Source organism: Haliotis asinina, chromosome 12 (genome assembly GCF_037392515.1).
Source record: "Haliotis asinina isolate JCU_RB_2024 chromosome 12, JCU_Hal_asi_v2, whole genome shotgun sequence".
Taxonomy (NCBI): Eukaryota; Metazoa; Mollusca; class Gastropoda; order Lepetellida; family Haliotidae; genus Haliotis; species Haliotis asinina.
Genome location: NC_090291.1, coordinates 1,861,126 through 1,878,466, shown reverse-complemented (window position 1 = coordinate 1,878,466; position 17,341 = coordinate 1,861,126). Strand labels below are relative to the sequence as shown.

The 17,341-nt window shown below is 42.4% G+C and overlaps 1 protein-coding gene across 2 annotated transcripts in view; it reads left to right on the top strand.

Annotated features, from left to right (window-relative positions):
- Positions 1-1,722: 1,722 nt before the first annotated feature.
- The window catches only part of LOC137258915 (calmodulin-like), a 33,101-nt gene continuing 17,482 nt past the window's right edge, over positions 1,723-17,341 (top strand). The window contains exons 1-2 of one of the 2 annotated variants that reach the window (XM_067796607.1): positions 1,723-2,223; positions 5,183-5,215. In XM_067796607.1, the coding sequence (XP_067652708.1) occupies positions 2,218-2,223; positions 5,183-5,215 (39 nt within the window). In that variant the 5' untranslated portion in view covers positions 1,723-2,217. The remainder of the gene's footprint in view (positions 2,224-5,182; positions 5,216-17,341) is intronic. The other variant, XM_067796609.1, reaches the window with a different exon arrangement.

The following is a 17,341-nucleotide window of genomic DNA, read 5'->3' as shown; positions in this document are numbered from 1 at the left end:
CCCTCTCCATGCTGTCAGTGAGTGAGTCCAGAATACATTAGACTCCTGTAGCATGGCGACACAGGAATCTGCGTTAGAGCAGCCGGCAAACTGTGTGAATATAAACATATTGCTAACGTACAGGTAATATGATTATAACATAATTACTGTCACAACTGTTGATTGTCACCTTTGACTTGGTATTGTTAAGGTGACAACATGTCCATTGCTCCTGGCAGATTTCATTTCTTTCACTTGTCTGATAAAGATACCACAATTACAATTAGTGTTATCTATTAGTAGTTCAGTTATTTTGTAATAGATGACATACTTCTGAAAAGAGTCTCTAGGATTAATTCCGACCACACCCATCCACATACCATCAGACTGACGGTGGGGTAGCCTAATAGTTCAGGCGTTCGCTCGTCTCGCTGAAGACCCGGGTTCAAATCCGACACTGGCACAGTGTAGGAAGCCATTTCTGGTGTCCCCCGCCGTGATATTGCTGGTGCCCCCCGCCATGATATTGCTGGAATATAAAGGCGGAGTAAAACTAAACTCACTCACTCACTCACCAACATAATACTACACAGAATACTACATAGAATACTACATCATTGCCTGGAAATACATCACTGAGAGAAACAAAGATCCATTTAAATCGAAGCCTCGGTGAGAAGGGGGGGTGGGGGGGGATCAAACTTGCTTCGCAGGGAGCGTTTATCTTACAGGAAGAGCTGGGTTAACGGCGAAATAATATGGTTAAGGGAATGCGAGACAGACTAAAACGGTTTATATACAATTCAGTGGGATCGAACTGACTGAGGGTTTTGTGAAATTAATCCACAGGGTCCACAGCCGTGTTATTGCCAGAACCCTTTTCAAGTGGTGTAAAGCCATACTGTTTACTCATTGTCCCGAATTTATTGTTAATTCGATCTGCGTTAGTTACCCTGAATAACCATCTGCATCATAGCAGATCCGAAGTTAACTTTCATTGCATGGCGACAAAGCGTTATAAAAAATGCAACAATTTATCTGCACAACGTTTGTCTTCACGTTATCAACCCATACATACGATTTTTTTTTATCTGCGACTCGTGTTCGACATTTTGTTTCCCTTGTGATGTTGAGGTCGGGGAGCTCCGTGGTTAAAGTGTCAGTTCCTGACATCGGACGCCTGGTTCGAATCCCAAAGTATCTTCAGTGTGAGGACGAACTATACACATCCACTTTACCGTCATGTCATGTATAGTTATCATTATTTCTCCCATTAATTGTGTTTAGTTCCACATTTATTGTTCTTGCAGTGTTATTATTTTGATATATTGTTATCGTGCCATATTTTTCCCTTTAACTTTTCAACGGCAAGCAGCAAGACTCAGTTGACCATAAATTTCTCCTACCCTACATATAGGATAAAACCACAAAGAAATTGTTAGAACATTCAAAATGCAACTTCCTCCCTGTAACCCGACTACACAAATTAACACAAGAAATGACTCGACCCTTTCCCTGAATGTTTCAGCTCCTATGGTGTAAAGTTAATATTCCTCAAGAAGCTATTTCCATCCCCATAATGCACGACGCCTATAAGTGGTATAATTTGTGAATTTAGATGCATGAGTGTGGGGTTCAACGTCGGGCATTACGTGCCTTGCGTAGGTGTTTCTTCATTAGGTACGAGGTGTTTTGGCAGTGTAATTACATTTTTATCTCCCTTTCCCGTAACCTGTGCACTCGAATTTTCTCTTGCGTATCCTGTGTTAATTTATCTACAACCATGACCCCAAATGCCGCCTCTGCTCAACAATGAACGCCTGAAATTAAACAACGAAACTCTGATATGATTTATGAGACTGTGTAAGCCCGTATGTCAAGAGTCGGATCAAGTGGTAGCTATCGCAAGGAGTGAAGGGAGGTTAGCATCAACAATGGCCTAGACAGTCAGCGAATGCTGATGACGTTCCCAGCCATGCCCAAACTCCCGCTATCCCATGTACTACTCTGAACCTTGCCCAATAGCGCTAACCACCACCACGATAATTGAATTTTACGAGTATCGATCCCTTCGCGCCATTTCAGCGAGGTCGTCTGCTCGCGAGAGTCGCCATCACATCTGCTTCGTGACAGCATTTCATCACAGAGTGACCGACTCTAGGAGCGAGGAGTTGTGCAAAGAGAGTTCCATTCATCCATTCCTGAGCGAGGCGGGAATACATTAATACATCCAGCAAAATGTCGGTAAGTACAAAGCCAGTCAGCTCGTATACTCTTTGGTGGTAGCGTCGAGCTGGAATACTCTCTGTGTATTTGTCAGTCTCACTATTAATGCGGTTTGGTGGATCTACTCTCTACCTGTCTTACTTGGTGTAATTGAGACGATGTTGGGTAGTTGCAGCCGGAGAGATCTACAGGGTGGACAGGATTTGTTGTGAATCTCACAGGTTTAAGACAGACAGTTAACATCTGGTCTGTTCCCAGCGTGGTATACAAATCAATCATGTTTAGACCGCATTTGTGAGCGAGTTGTATTTCTTCTTCCCGCGCTGCATCCGCCCACACACCTTGATGTTATCTTGGTAAAAACTAAGACGTTTAATGTCAAGGATCGAGGTGTTATGTAACGTCCTCGTATGACTGTGGATTTGATGTATGGGGCAGACGTCTCTGATGAGATAGAGAGCCTTTTACAGGAAGAAAGGACATGTTACTGTGTGTCAGTACCTTCTTAAGAGCTTACTACTACTACTACTACTACTACTACTACTACTATAATAATAATAATAATAATAATAATAACACCGCCATTTCTACCAGTGAAACGTTCGCCCGTCAAACCGAAAGTCCGGGTTCAATCCCCCACAATGTGTGAGGCCATTTGCAGGTGCCTTGCGCTGTGATATTCCTGGAATATTGATAAAATCGGTGTGAAAATATACTCACTGAATCAGTGCTGCTGATACTACTGCTGCAAATGCTGTTACTGCTGTTATTGTTACTGCTGCTACTGCTACTATCACGGACGACTACTACCATTGTTATATGATTTTCCCGTGGCTATAGGTTCGAATCCACGTTCGACCCGATTATGTTTTGCTGACCCCATGCCCGTGGCCATGAGTTTAACCAAAGAAGCGAGCGTTGATCCTCTTACCCATCAACTACAGACTACAGTGACCAGACGCTACTGATGTAACTAAAACACTGCTCAAACCGACCAACCCAACTGCCACTACTACTTAAATAATAATGGTTATAATTACACTTATGACGACCATGACGACACTACTGCTAACGCTCCTACGTTTGTTAATCCAATACCTACACTACAACGACGACTGCCATTACAGCTACCATGCAGAGCTACTGCTTAAATGACCCAGGTGATTGTTGCGACAACCCTGTTGTGAGACATCAGAGCGCTGGCAACAGAACTGGATATAACGAACTGGGGTTATGACGAACTAAACTGAATGGTCCCTTTGACATCGTGACCTAAGGGTTACTGAGAAAAGTTTGCTTTCAAATTGCCAGGACGTTAATTGCCATGAATTTGATTACTCCAAATTCCTCCATTTACAATAAAAGAAAGTGCAGAACAAGGTTTAAAAATAACAACGACCAACCAAAATATCACGAGAAGTCAGAAAATATACAGCCTCCTTTATGCCGCCAAAATATTCCATCTGGCACAATAGGGGTGACAATCATTTGAATGTCGTGACACCCGGTGTCGTAATTAGCAGCCAAAACGTCGCCAGGACCTACTGTGTGAGTGAATGATACCTAGATAATCTCATGCAAAATATCACGTGCGACATCTCGGACGGAATTGCCTTCTTCGTATCGAGTTTCTGCACAAACTATCCACCATCTGCTATCATACACCGATGAAACCTTGCGTCATCTGTACATGGTGACAGGCAGCGCCAGTGGATATCCCACATAACAACCAGCAATCGATTTTGGACGGCATGTGTGTGTCATACCGGGCAGGTAATTACTCAATAAAGAAATTAATCTTTGTTTGCAACGGTTGCTTGCTTGCATATTACCCAAACAATGTTCTTTCATATGGTCAGTTCCAGATATATTACCCAAACAGCGTTCTTTCATATGGTCAGTTCCAGACTGGTGTTTTATGTCCACACGCTACGTCAGTTTCAAATAGAGTGTTTGGACCGTTCAGGTAAAGACGTTAAATTTATGACGGATTTGACGATACAGGAACAGTAATTTCAAATAAACATCCTTCAGAAACATTGAAATAATATTATTCATTAAGATTAACAGCATAAGTCGGTGCTATTGTTTAAGCCTGTGTTCTCCTGAGAGAGGCAATGGGATGATCCTAGTGGTTAAAGACGTTCAGTTGTCATGCCACGGGTTCGATTCCTCACATGGATACAATGTGTGAAGCCCACTTGTGGTGTTCCCCGCGTGATATTGCTGGAATGTGCTAAAATCGACGTAAAACAATATTCACTCCCTCCCTCCCCCTGGCACGATTTTGAGATGCGTAAGTCTGGGATGAAATGAATCTAAAGATAATCAATCTGATAATATGACAACGAGGCTTATATTGGCCTGATGGAGTCATTCTACAAATTAAGTCCAGTTTGAAATATGATAACGTGTGTGAAAGGGAATTCCATCCCGTATTTAGATCATGTGTTAATTTACATATTGCAACCTTTGGGTATCGATCGATGGATTCCTTTAAACTTCATTCGTTCACTCGAACTTCCTTTAGTCGACTTGTCGTTTACCAGCATGTATGATAGGATACCAACAGGTTCTTATTGGCTATATACCTCGAATATCTTATATCTTCAGCTACTGATAACTCGATATAGGATATTGTTGACTTCGAGAAAATGACGTATTGCTGTGTGTTCCGTCCTTTAAAAGAGGCGTTGGTTAATTCCAAGGGGCAGAATCCCGTTTCAAATGAAACTCAGACGAACGCACTACGTGTGAATTTGTGACTCGTTTCAAATTTATTTCATTTCTCCTGCTGTGTAATCAGCTCCCTGCCATAGTCTTCCGATTGGAGCACTGGAACCAGACTTCATGGAACAGTCGGTAGACATGGCTATAAATATTTCCTGCGGTAATTTGATCAGGTGATACAGAGACAAATGACTCCACAGTTCGTGAACAGTTTGTGATATGTCTTAAGGATCTGTTGTTTCCACAGGTGTCCACGAGAAAATATAAAAAGTCATCAAAGGTATTGTTGCGCCTCCCCTTGTCCTGCATGAAAAGAGAATCAATCTTCCGGTTGTGGGATCCATCCTCGTGTGTCAGGGGTATTATATTACCAGTACTATGATATATACCCTGGACCCAGTCTCTTCCATTACGTCAGTTGAAACCCTTTTCGAATAACACGAGAGAAATGCCCTTAATGAAATTACGTCATGAGCCAGAGATATGTGGTAGGCATGCCTGTCGTGGGCGTTGATGTCATTTCCGATAAGCCATGGCAGCAGATGGGTCTAGGTTATTTATCAACAGTAACTGGAGATATAATGCTCTAGAAACCTTGGGATGTATGTGTGGGTGCTGAAAACAGTGTACGATGGGTGTACTATGGGTGTACGATGTGTATTTTCTGTACGTGACGGCGTGTCCAGGAGAAACATATACACGTGGTGTAGGTGCTGACAAACCAAATGGATTCGAACCTACGATAGAGGGATATTAGTCGTTGGCTATACCTCCTCACATGTACTAGTATATGACTTGTCTGACTGTTCAAATTGTCATTTTTTCATAGTATCCACATTGAACCCACGATGACACCGTTCATCCCATCAATGGTTAATACTGAATCTTTTATCTCTACGAGGTGATACCGGGAAAGGGCATGATTTCAGAAAAATAATAAATGATTTAACCGATTTCCTATATGTATATCATTTGTAAAACAATAATCAGAATGCATTAAATAATGTATAACTTGGCCCAGGTACACGGATAAAGAAATATGATCAGGCGCTGTGGTTTGTTTTACAGACAAGAGACATTTGTTCTTATTTGTATGCTTTTAGCACTGTGCGCATAGGTTCTTTTCCATATTGTATGGTGAGACCCATCCACCTTGTTTCTACATGTACCGATGTAATTAAAGATGGTGGTGAGTCCAGACAGCGCCAAGGAAGGCGGTGCAGTACAAAGCGGTAAAGCAGTAGGTTTGTGTGTACGCCTGTCCGCTATATGCTCACAATGGACAATGTCTTACGCTATTTGTTTATAATGGATACTATCTTGGGAATCATCTGCATGTCTTTCGTGGGTGATATACTTTGTCGGGGAATTTATGCAGGCGAGCTACAGAACATGCATAAAATAATTGCATTCTCTGGTATATCAAGCCGTGTTCCAAGGCCGTTTTGAATTCAACTCTTAATAGAAGAGAGAAAAAAGGAAACACAACAGCGTCGCCAGTCCCACGGGTTCCGTGTGTGTATCTTGTTGCAGCATTGGACACGTCGTTGTCAGTGAAATCATGTTTGAACAGATCCAACTTTTGGTCGATAAGCTCGAAATCATTCTTCTCTCAGATTTCTGATGGACGGAAATTCTTCGAAGACCAGGCACCCGTCTTATATTGTTCTTTACTGTAGCGAATCGGTGACGAAGGTGATACAGTCGAATGAATCGGTCCTGGTCACTCTTGAGTTTCTACTTCTGAGCCGATCTTGGGTGGAACTGACTCGGGTATATTGATACGATTATCGAGAAATGGTGTTGTGGACGATAAGTGGCTTGCAACAGCAGACTGTGACCCTCATGTTTCCAAATGTCCAAAAGCGATATTTCCTTCAGTTGCGTTCAACCTTGGCAGTTTTGAACTTTGTTTAGGTCGTAAATTTCGTAATGAAATGATGCATTTGGTTTGGCATTTCAAAGCCGATGTCTCCACTTATGTGTCCGATATGCTGCACGTGCATTACGTGGAAGACTTTGTCTGCATGCACTCACTTTTCATTTTGTTAGGATGTGTTTGTGCACAATACACCACAATCACGACGTGATTAACGGGATTCAAACACAGGAATTGTCATCATTAGGACTGCACTTATAGTATACAGAAATGAACTGCTTTTTCGAATAGTGTATGAGACAAGAAATGTAAAGTAATTCTCTTGTATAAAGAGACAAGTCTTAGGTCTATTCGAGTCTTCCGCTAAGAATTCCGTCCAATTCTATGGAATGTGAAAGACGGGAACTATTGCATGGATGATGACGTCATTTCCGGTAAGGACGCCGGTCTTTTGTAAGATCTGTAATTGTATGTTTACTTCTATATATAATCTAGAAATTATCATTAAACAAATGATTATTTCCTAAGAGGGCTGTGTAAGTCTATTGTCTGCCGTACGTACGTGTACTATGAACCTGTTGGTTTACGTTAACAGAAAACATAATGTATTATTTGCAATGTGTTCAGCGTCCGGTGATCACACAAGTCAGTCAGGTGTTCGTGCGCCTGCGCGTGATACACGCATATGGCCGCCAGATAATCATGTCTATACCGATTCCTTATATATTCTGGAAGTAATTTCTTTTCAGTGATTTTTCTTTGTAGTGTTTGCAGTTTGGCAGTGGTGGTTTTTACGTTGATGTAACACAACTGTTGTTTATTCCAATACCATGTTGGTTTTACGTTGATGTAACACAACTGTTGTTTATTCCAATACCATGTTGGTTGAAGAAAAGTCAGTGTGTAACATCGTGTTAGGTGGCGAAGGAAAAATACAAAATTGATTTGCAGCTGTAATGAAAATAAAACCCCGAAAAATCCCACCGAAGAAATGTTTTTTTTTTTCGATGGCGATGTATTTGACACGATGTATTTAACAAGAGGTATTTGGCACGGTGTATTAACAAGAGGTATTTGATACAATGTATTTAACAAGAGGTTTTCGACAAGATCTATTGGACAAACAGTATTTGACAAGACGTATTAACGCAAGGTATTTGACAAGATCTGTTGGACAATATGCATTTGACACGATGTATTTGACATGGTGTATTTGACAAGACGTATTTGACAAGATGTATTTAACACGATGTATTTGACAAGATGTATTTGACATGATATATTTGACCATACATCAGTTCTCAAATATGCATTTTCTTTTGTCCGGTAGTGTACTTGGCTAGATCAGTAAATGATTTGTTTGAGAATGTATCAGAAACAATATACGTCTGAATAAACACGGCGACATATGTACGAGGGGATGACATCAACGCAATGATTGACGGTATTTTGATCTTACAGGATCAAGATGAATGTGTGCGGAGAATGAATTTAACGATTTTTGCACAGTAAATGATATTATTGTTGCGAACTATAAAATATCTGTGAAAACTGCTTCTGGAATCGAATTTCTGCTTCAGCTGAACGTCAACTGCTATCACCATCATCTGTTGTGTGTAGACGTTAACCAGGCTATTCATAGGTATCCCTCGCTATTACGCGAGACTGGTACATTTGGCGACGTCCACTTGAACTGCTTCTATTACGGGAACAATTATCACTTCCTCACACGTCTCTTCTGACTTTTATCCTTACTAATTGGACCACCTGCCTCAATCAAAAATAGGCATACCTGCCTTAATCTGCACGTATAGTCTTCTCTCACAAATTGGGACACCTGCCTTACTCTACACATATAGCCTTAACTCACGAACAGGGACACCTGCCTTACTCTACACATATAGCCTTAACTCACGAACAGGGACACCTGCCTTACTCTACACATAGAGCCTTAACTCACAAACAGGGACACCTGCCTTACTCTACACATATAGCCTTAACTCACAAACAAGGACACCTACCTTATTCTGCACGTATAGTCTTCACTGACAAATAGGGACACCTGCCTTAATCTGCACGTAAGGTCTTCACTGACAAATAAAGACACCTGTTTTATTTGCACATATAGTTATCACTCACAAACAGGGACACCTGCCTTGTTCTGCACGTATAGTCGTCACTGACAAAGAGGGACACCTGCCTCACTCTAACAAAATAGGCTTCACTCACGAGTAGGGGAACCGGCTTTAGTCAACTGGCTCACTCAGACACCCGCCAGTTCTGCATCAGTGAAAGCAGTTTAAATGCTAAGCTTTTAACGATTCAGATATTACATTGTTGAAAGTAATCAGATATCATCAGATATCATCAGTGATGGGTTTTATGTTCTGGCCAGCAACACTTAATTTGATTTAGAGTTTTCAACACTTGGAAACCGTCAGGGTTTGAATTTGACAAGACTGCATATTCATGTTAAGTAGTTCCAGTTCTAGCGCAGCAATAACTGACACATGTAGCGTAATTTTAGGCTGTGCGATGGAGAGTGTTTAACATTTCTTATTTATATCATGATTGTTTACAGGACTTTCTTCTTCATAACAATGCTCAATTTCTCCACACATGTTGTTTATCTCCTCTGTTTTAGAATGACGTCATTCAGATAATGACTGTGAAATGTTCGCACTTTGAATAAGCTAAACATACCTGACCGTTTACAAATTTCACAAATTCATGAAGGGTGAGATATGTTAGGTTGTATGCTTACTAGACTATTTTGTCAGCCATATTATCTGTATATATTCGGGTCTGAACCAGACAGTCCAGTGATCGACACCATGAGCCTACACAGTTCGGATACAATGACATGCTTCAACCAAGTCGGGGGGTTCACTGACAAACTATGACCGAGCGAAGTTGTTTACCCCCTATAACTGTCCGAATTTCTGTGGTCAGTGAATCAAGCGGGGTTGCAAACAAAGTCTGCATCATTTTGAGTTTGCCTCCGCAATGTGACTGTCACGTGATCCCAACTGAAAACTGTTCAGAGCAGCGTGAAACCTAACCCACTCACTCACCCTGTGATGAAGTAGCTAAAGACGGGCTATTGTTTTCACAGTTGTCTACTGTCAGACGGCGACTGTAATAGTGCTGTACTGTGTGGGTGTAATTAGGTCAGCCAAACTGAACTGTGCTGAACACTTGACTTACTCTCTAGAGGAGTGACATGTTTGAATGACCCGTTTATGACATGGCTAGGTACGGACATGAAATATTCTGTGGATAAGAGGCTAGGACGGCTGGACTGCGTGCGGGCGTGTGTGCGTGTGTGCGTGTGTGCGTGTGTGCGTGTGTGCATGGGTGCATGGGTTGTAGAGGGGTTCTGGTGTTGGTACAGGTACCCTTCCCGTGTAGATTATATATTTCAGACTACCGGTCATGTTGCGAGAATAATTTCATCGGTGTTGTTTAAAAAGGAATTTACTTCAACATTTTGTAAACTTTCACATAAAATTGAAAATGCACCCTAACCACGCCTAGCTCTCCCTGTGTTCCTTCAAAAATTCAAATGACATACGTGACTTCTATTAATATAACACGGACTAGTTGAAGGCATCCTGTCGAGAATGATCCCTGGTTGTATGGCGTCTTTCAACCGCTATTTACCGTGATGCTTGGTTGTTGAAAGGTTCCCAGTACAAAGCGATAAATAACGGTTAAACTTTAATTCATGTACTGTCGCTTAGCTTCAAATAACACATTGTTAGTTTTTTTAAAACCCAGTGGGATATTGTGAAAACTGAATCAATGGTTTAAGAGAATAAAGAACAGCTAATTATTTTTATCTTGCACTGCAATCTCGCGATATCCGTCACCGACCAACAGTGCAAGTTGGTTACTACTCTCCCTACAGCGTCGTGAGGCACGTGTGGTGTACGGAGCACAGCATGCCTAACGTGGCTGTTATGAGCTGAGAAACAGCAGTTGTGTTATTGATATTACTTAGAGATAACGCAAACAGTGATAGTTATTGTTGTTGGTATTCGGTTACTGGTATTTGATAGCTTGCTATTCGATAAGATATCAATCATATTCTGTAATATTGCTGTTAATATTGATTTTCGTGGCTGGATAGGGCAACGGGTTCAGAGGGAAGCCGGCATGGTTACATGGAGTAAGGTTACATCTTCAATAGTGTGACCGTTAAACGACATTTTGTACATTGTGTTTTTGTGTTTTTATGTATAAGTGTTTGTGCAGGGGTTTACTTACTGTGTATTTCATAGGATTCGAATTTGAAGTCTCTCTCAGCTGTGTGCCCTCGAGAATACATCAGGTTGCTACTTTGACAGGTTTCATTTACTTTAATGTCTTTCTTGGACGATTTATTCGAGATGACATGAAATGTATCTTAGGTAAAATGATATTCTGACATTAGAAGTCTGAATGAAGACTTAAAACGTTTGTTAGTTACACCTTGAATAATAATAGCAGGTATTAGACGATATACACTATTGAACTCACAAACTAAAGAACCCTACATTCTGTCACCATCTCACTACGCTCAATAAGAGTCTTACCCACTCACTCAAACACTCACTCACTCACTCACTCGCCCACCCACCCGTCCACTCACTCACTCACTCACTCACTCGCCCACCCACTTATCTACATATCCACTCACTCACTCAGTGACGTGTTATAACAATGTCGCTGTAAGGCTGTCAGTACCTCTCATGTCCGTGTATGCACACGATGGATTAACTGTGATCCACAGAAGGACGTAAGTGTCTCATGGGAAACACTTCCATCTTCCACGCTCACTTGAGCCCGATCAACATCAATTTGTGTGATTACTTCTCCCAAACAAACCTTGTAAGTTAGTACTTAGCGTTACTGATGGCTGTAACGAGAACATCGGGTGCGCGGCTTCTGTCAAGGCGATGTAAACACACTGGCTCGCTTCAGTTTTCCATGAATTATCAGTGAACTATAAACCTTTTTTTCCATGACATGATTGATTGAACATGGTGTCATATTTGGACATGAAGCTTCATGGATGACAAGCTTTGATTTCAAATGATTTTAAATGGTATTGGCTGTCGATGTCTTCTTTCTCATGTCATCAGGAATGTAAGTCATCTTTTCCATGACATCCCTTTCTTGATTAGCAACTGGTTATCATATAAATAAATGATACCGTATATGTACCATGTCATAACGTTATCATAAAACATGTGGTATAAAAGTATAAAACGAACTTGACACGAAAAGGGGTATTCGTACATACACCGACTAGCAAAGGAATGTCTTCGCCTCAATGGACTTTATCCCGTATATTATTTCAGTTGCTGGTGAAGGCAATGAACTTCTTTTATCGCTCCAAGAATAATTTAGTTCTGTGTTCTTGGTTTTTTGTTTTTTTTCAAGCTATTACTTGATTTATAGTCCGTTTATCTTTGAAAGCTGACCGATGAATTGTAATCTAACTCGAAAACTAATGAACGCAAAATACTACTATGAAACGCTGATCATAATCAAAACATCATACCAACTCTGTAAAGACTTGGCAGATTTTTCTCCGAAAAGCAAACAGGTTGTTTAACAAGCTATCATTAAAGTATTGCCACAGTTCACTACATTTTACGAGGGAGGAGTGCAGGGAACGGAACAGCGAGGTGTGCGGGAAGAAATGGAGACGACACAGCACAGGTTAATGAAAATTTGGACGCATGCGTTGATCTGTGCGATTTTATATGTACACTGTTTTGCACAAGTTTATGAGCTGCCTTTTCATTCACGATTTAAGATGGAACTAATCAAGTTAGCCGCTGTCGTGACACTGATGGGGGAGGTAGAATATACAGAGGAGGAACTTCTGACAAGTGTAACCTCTTTGCACTGCAATAGTGAGTGGGGATCGCGGTACGTCTACTCAAAGAACGAAGACACAAGGAGGGTTCTCATTATCGACTGATAACGGAACTGGATCTCTATCCTGAAAATACTTTAGTAATGAACAGTTTCACGATGTCCTGTCTCAAATTGAAGGTGTGATTAAACGACAATATACTAGGACGAGGACAGCAAAGGTTTATGAGATGCTCAACATCTGTTGATGTCCGGCGTGATTTCTTCACACTCAAGATGTCTAAAAACATAACAATACCAACTATACTAAACTAGCGTCCAAACGAAACCCCACCAAATATGTTTCTGCTCTAAAACAAAACAAAAGCAAATTATGGTAAATTAAATGTTTTATTATGTTTTATTATCATTTAGCAACAGTATTTAATGGATTACAACAAGAATAGCGACGTGGCTCGTGATCTGTTATCACACGAATGACACCGGGGTGCATTATCCAGTATTCGATCACCAATGCAGAATTCACAGGGAGCTTTTACATGTTTCTGGGCAGCACAAATTGCTCAATACCAGGTGTGGCCACTCCGAGCAGTGATGCAGGCCAGAACCCAGCCTGACTCTGATTAAGGATCCGACGCCATAATTCTTCCAGGGCATATGCCAAAGCGTTCCTCGGCAATGGCTGAAAGGTGGTCAATTGGAGACATATCTTGAAGACCTGGAACCTGTTTTCGTCACAAAGGGCACTCTTTGTCAGTTTCGCTGCTGCCAGTGTGGTACAGTTCTAGTCCATCTCAGTCTGGCACATCGGTGTTGGTACGTCAACGTCATGCCCTTGAAAGATCTATAGGTACGGAGACAGTAATGGCGGAGTCGTCTGGACATAGTCTGGCTGCGGACTGGATGTCCAAGGCTATTGATGCTTGACTGCGTCACGTTTTCTCGGGTTAAACACCTGTAAATACCGGTCTTCTTGTTGTGTAGTGACCTCCGGTCTGCCATTCTTTAGCCTGTCTGTAATACTGCCGGTCTGTCGTAGACGTGTGTCAAGTCTGGCGATAGTGGATTTGCAGCATCCCATGGCCCTAGCCACATGTTCTTGTGTTGCTCCCATCTGTAACATACCGACTGCTCTGTCCCTCTCTTCCGCTGTTAAACGAAGCTTGCTCCTGGTTGCCAATCGATTAACATCATGTAAGAGAATAAAAAGGGCCAGCTTCGAGAACCTAATTGGACAGGGTAAGTTTTGCACAAATTCCATTTTACAATGTAAATTCGTTGTTTTTTTTCACAAAATATGAAATGCAAGTGCAAGTGTTCACTGGGAATACACATTTCACAAAGAGATGTGTTTTTAGCTATTTTCAAACACACTGACAACCATTTCGACTATTTACAATCATTTATATTTTGTTGACGTTTTGATTGGACGCTAGTTTATTTATTCACTGAGTTCATCAAATGATGACTTCTTTGAGTGGCATTATTTAGTAGCTGGTAAGTAGTATAAGGACAAGCTTTATGGACTAACAACTTCTTCATTCAGATGAAACGCCACAAACGCCGTTGTTAATCCATAAAGCTTGTCCTTATGTTGTATCAAATGAAATGCGCTTGTATCAATAGAAAATTACAACTGAACGCAAAAACAGAGAGGGCAGTAACCACGAGGTGGGGAAACACCCTTGAACACGATTAAATATATTACATCATCAGATGAATTCCCATACGTTTCCCAATGCCATGCGGTGCAGGACCTATTTTCATCGCATCGCATCGCATCGCATCGCATCGCATCGCATCGCATCGCATCGCAATCACAATTCGGACTTTATGTAAATGACATTTTGGGGGATGTAGTGTGCAGCCTCCAGCGGCACTTGCGCACGTTCTTCTCGAACACATGGCTCTCTTGTACGTTATCTGTGTCCCGCAAGTCCGGTACGTTCTGTAACTTCGATAAATGAGTAGGTTCTGTTCTTAGGAAAGAAGTCACAAGATGTGATCTTAGTCTGAACAATGACGAAACAATCATTCTCTGGATTTCCGGTCGATTCAGAAAATTATATTGGCACAGCCGAGTTTCATATGCCGTCTATCAATAACATCTATCTCTGAAAGATCACGTGCTGGCCATTCACATGGCCGGGACCAGCGACCCCAAGTCACGTTGTCAATACGGATGTTTATGATGGAAATATGTATCCATGCGACTGGTGTAAGTGAATTCGTAAAAATACATTTAAATTGAAACCGGTGCCTGCAAACAACCCCTAGATGTCGGATATCCATATAAGTCTATCCTGTTATTTTATTGAGTTTATCGATGAATGTTTTGGTGGGTTAGGAAGTGCAGAGAATATGTGCTAGAGTAGAAATTGCTGAAGTTTTGATAATGGTACTTTCCTTAATTAGAGTCAAGTTTCTTCTTCGCCCACTAGCGAGTAATCTATTAATATGTTCCGGGCGTTTTCTTGTATTAAATTAACGAACGTTTTAAAGAGAAATATTCAATGTTATTCTTAAGATGAAAGTCATCTAAAAGTCAAGGTAAAAGTCATTAAAAGTCAAGATAAAAGTCATTGGTTAAAGTTATGTTACTACCTGTCATTGAGCTTATATAGGACATTTTTGGTCATTTTAAGTCCTGACATTTGACAGAAAATATTCAGTCTTTCAGTTGCAACCTTCAGGCCTGTTGTGGATCCGTTTGTTTTGTTGACTGACATGTGTTGTGCATATGATAACTGAAGTTTACCTCCCCAATTTATTTCATGTTACTGAAGACTTCAAAACTGAAAACATTTATGTTACATTTAGAAAGTTACTGAAAGTCAAGAGAGTTAGCGATCGAGCAGCTACTACACACTTGCACCCACGATACTGTATCACACACAGAGCCACAGAGCCACACAACAAAATGAAAAGTAAACAACATAAGGATGTCAAGGATTACATAGGCCACCTTCAACAACCCACTCGGGTATGTAGTCAAAGATTGCATAGGGCACCTTCATCAACCCACTCGGGTATGTAGTCAAAGATTGCATAGGCCACCTTCAACAACCCACTCGGGTATGTAGTCAAAGATTGCATAGGGCACCTTCATCAACCCACTCGGGTATGTAGTCAAAGATTGCATAGGCCACCTTCAACAACCCACTCGGGTATGTAGTCAAAGATTGCATAGGGCACCTTCATCAACCCACTCGGGTATGTAGTCAAAGATTGCATAGGGCACCTTCATCAACCCACTCGGGTATGTAGTCTAGGATTATATAAGCCTCCTCCATAATCCTAATCGGGTATGTAGTCTAGGAGTACCACCACGTCTCTCCCCCAACAACCACCACAACATGCTACCACCCCATATCTTCCCCAACAACCACCACAACATGCTACGACCCCATATCTCCCCCAACAACCAGCACAACATGCTACCACCCCATCTCTCCCCCAACAACCACCACAACATGCTACCACCCCATCTGTCCCCAACAACCACCACAACATGCTACCACCCCATATCTCCCCCAACAACCAACCCGCCACAGTTACACTCTGTCTCCCCAACAACCACCACAACATGCTACCGCCCCATCTCTCCCCCAACAACCACCACAACATGCTACCACCCCATATCTCCCCCCAACAACCAGCCCGCCACAGTTACACTCTGTCTCCCCAACAACCACCACAACATGCTACCGCCCCATCTCTCCCCCAACAACCACCACAACATGCTACCACCCCATATCTCTCCCCAACAACCAGCCCGCCACAGTTACACTCTGTCTCCCCAACAACCACCACAACATGCTACCACCCCATCTCTCCCCCAACAACCACCACAACATGCTACCACCCCATCTCTCCCCCAACAACCACCACAACATGCTACCACCCCATCTCTCCCCCCAACAACCAGCCCGCCACAGTTACACTCTGTCTCCCCAACAACCAGCACAACATGCTACCATCCCGTCTCTCCCCCAACAACCACCACAACATGCTACCACCCCATCTCTCCCCCAACAACCACCACAACATGCTACCACCTCATATCTCCCCCAACAACCAGCACAACATGCTACCACCCCATCTCTCCCCCAACAACCAGCACAACATGCTACCACCCCATCTCTCCCCCAACAACCAGCACAACATGCTACCACTCCATCTCTCCCCCAACAACCAGCACAACATGCTACCACCCCATATCTCCCCCCAACAACCAGCCCGCCACAGTTACACTCTGTCTCCCCAACAACCACCACAACATGCTACCACCTCATATCTCCCCCCAACAACCACCACAACATGCTACCATCCCGTCTCTCCCCCAGCAACCACCACAACATGCTACCATCCCGTCTCTCCCCCAACAACCAGCACAACATGCTACCGCCCCATGTCTCCCCAACAACCAGTACAACATGCTACCACCTCATCTCTCCCCCAACAACCAGCACAACATGCTACCACCCCATCTCTCCCCCAACAACCACCACAACATGCTACCACCCCATCTCTCCCCCAACAACCACCACAACACGCTACCACCCCATATCTCCCCCCAACAACCACCACGGCATGCTACCACTCCATCTCTCCCCCAACAACCACCACAACACGCTACCACCCCATCTCTCCCCCAAC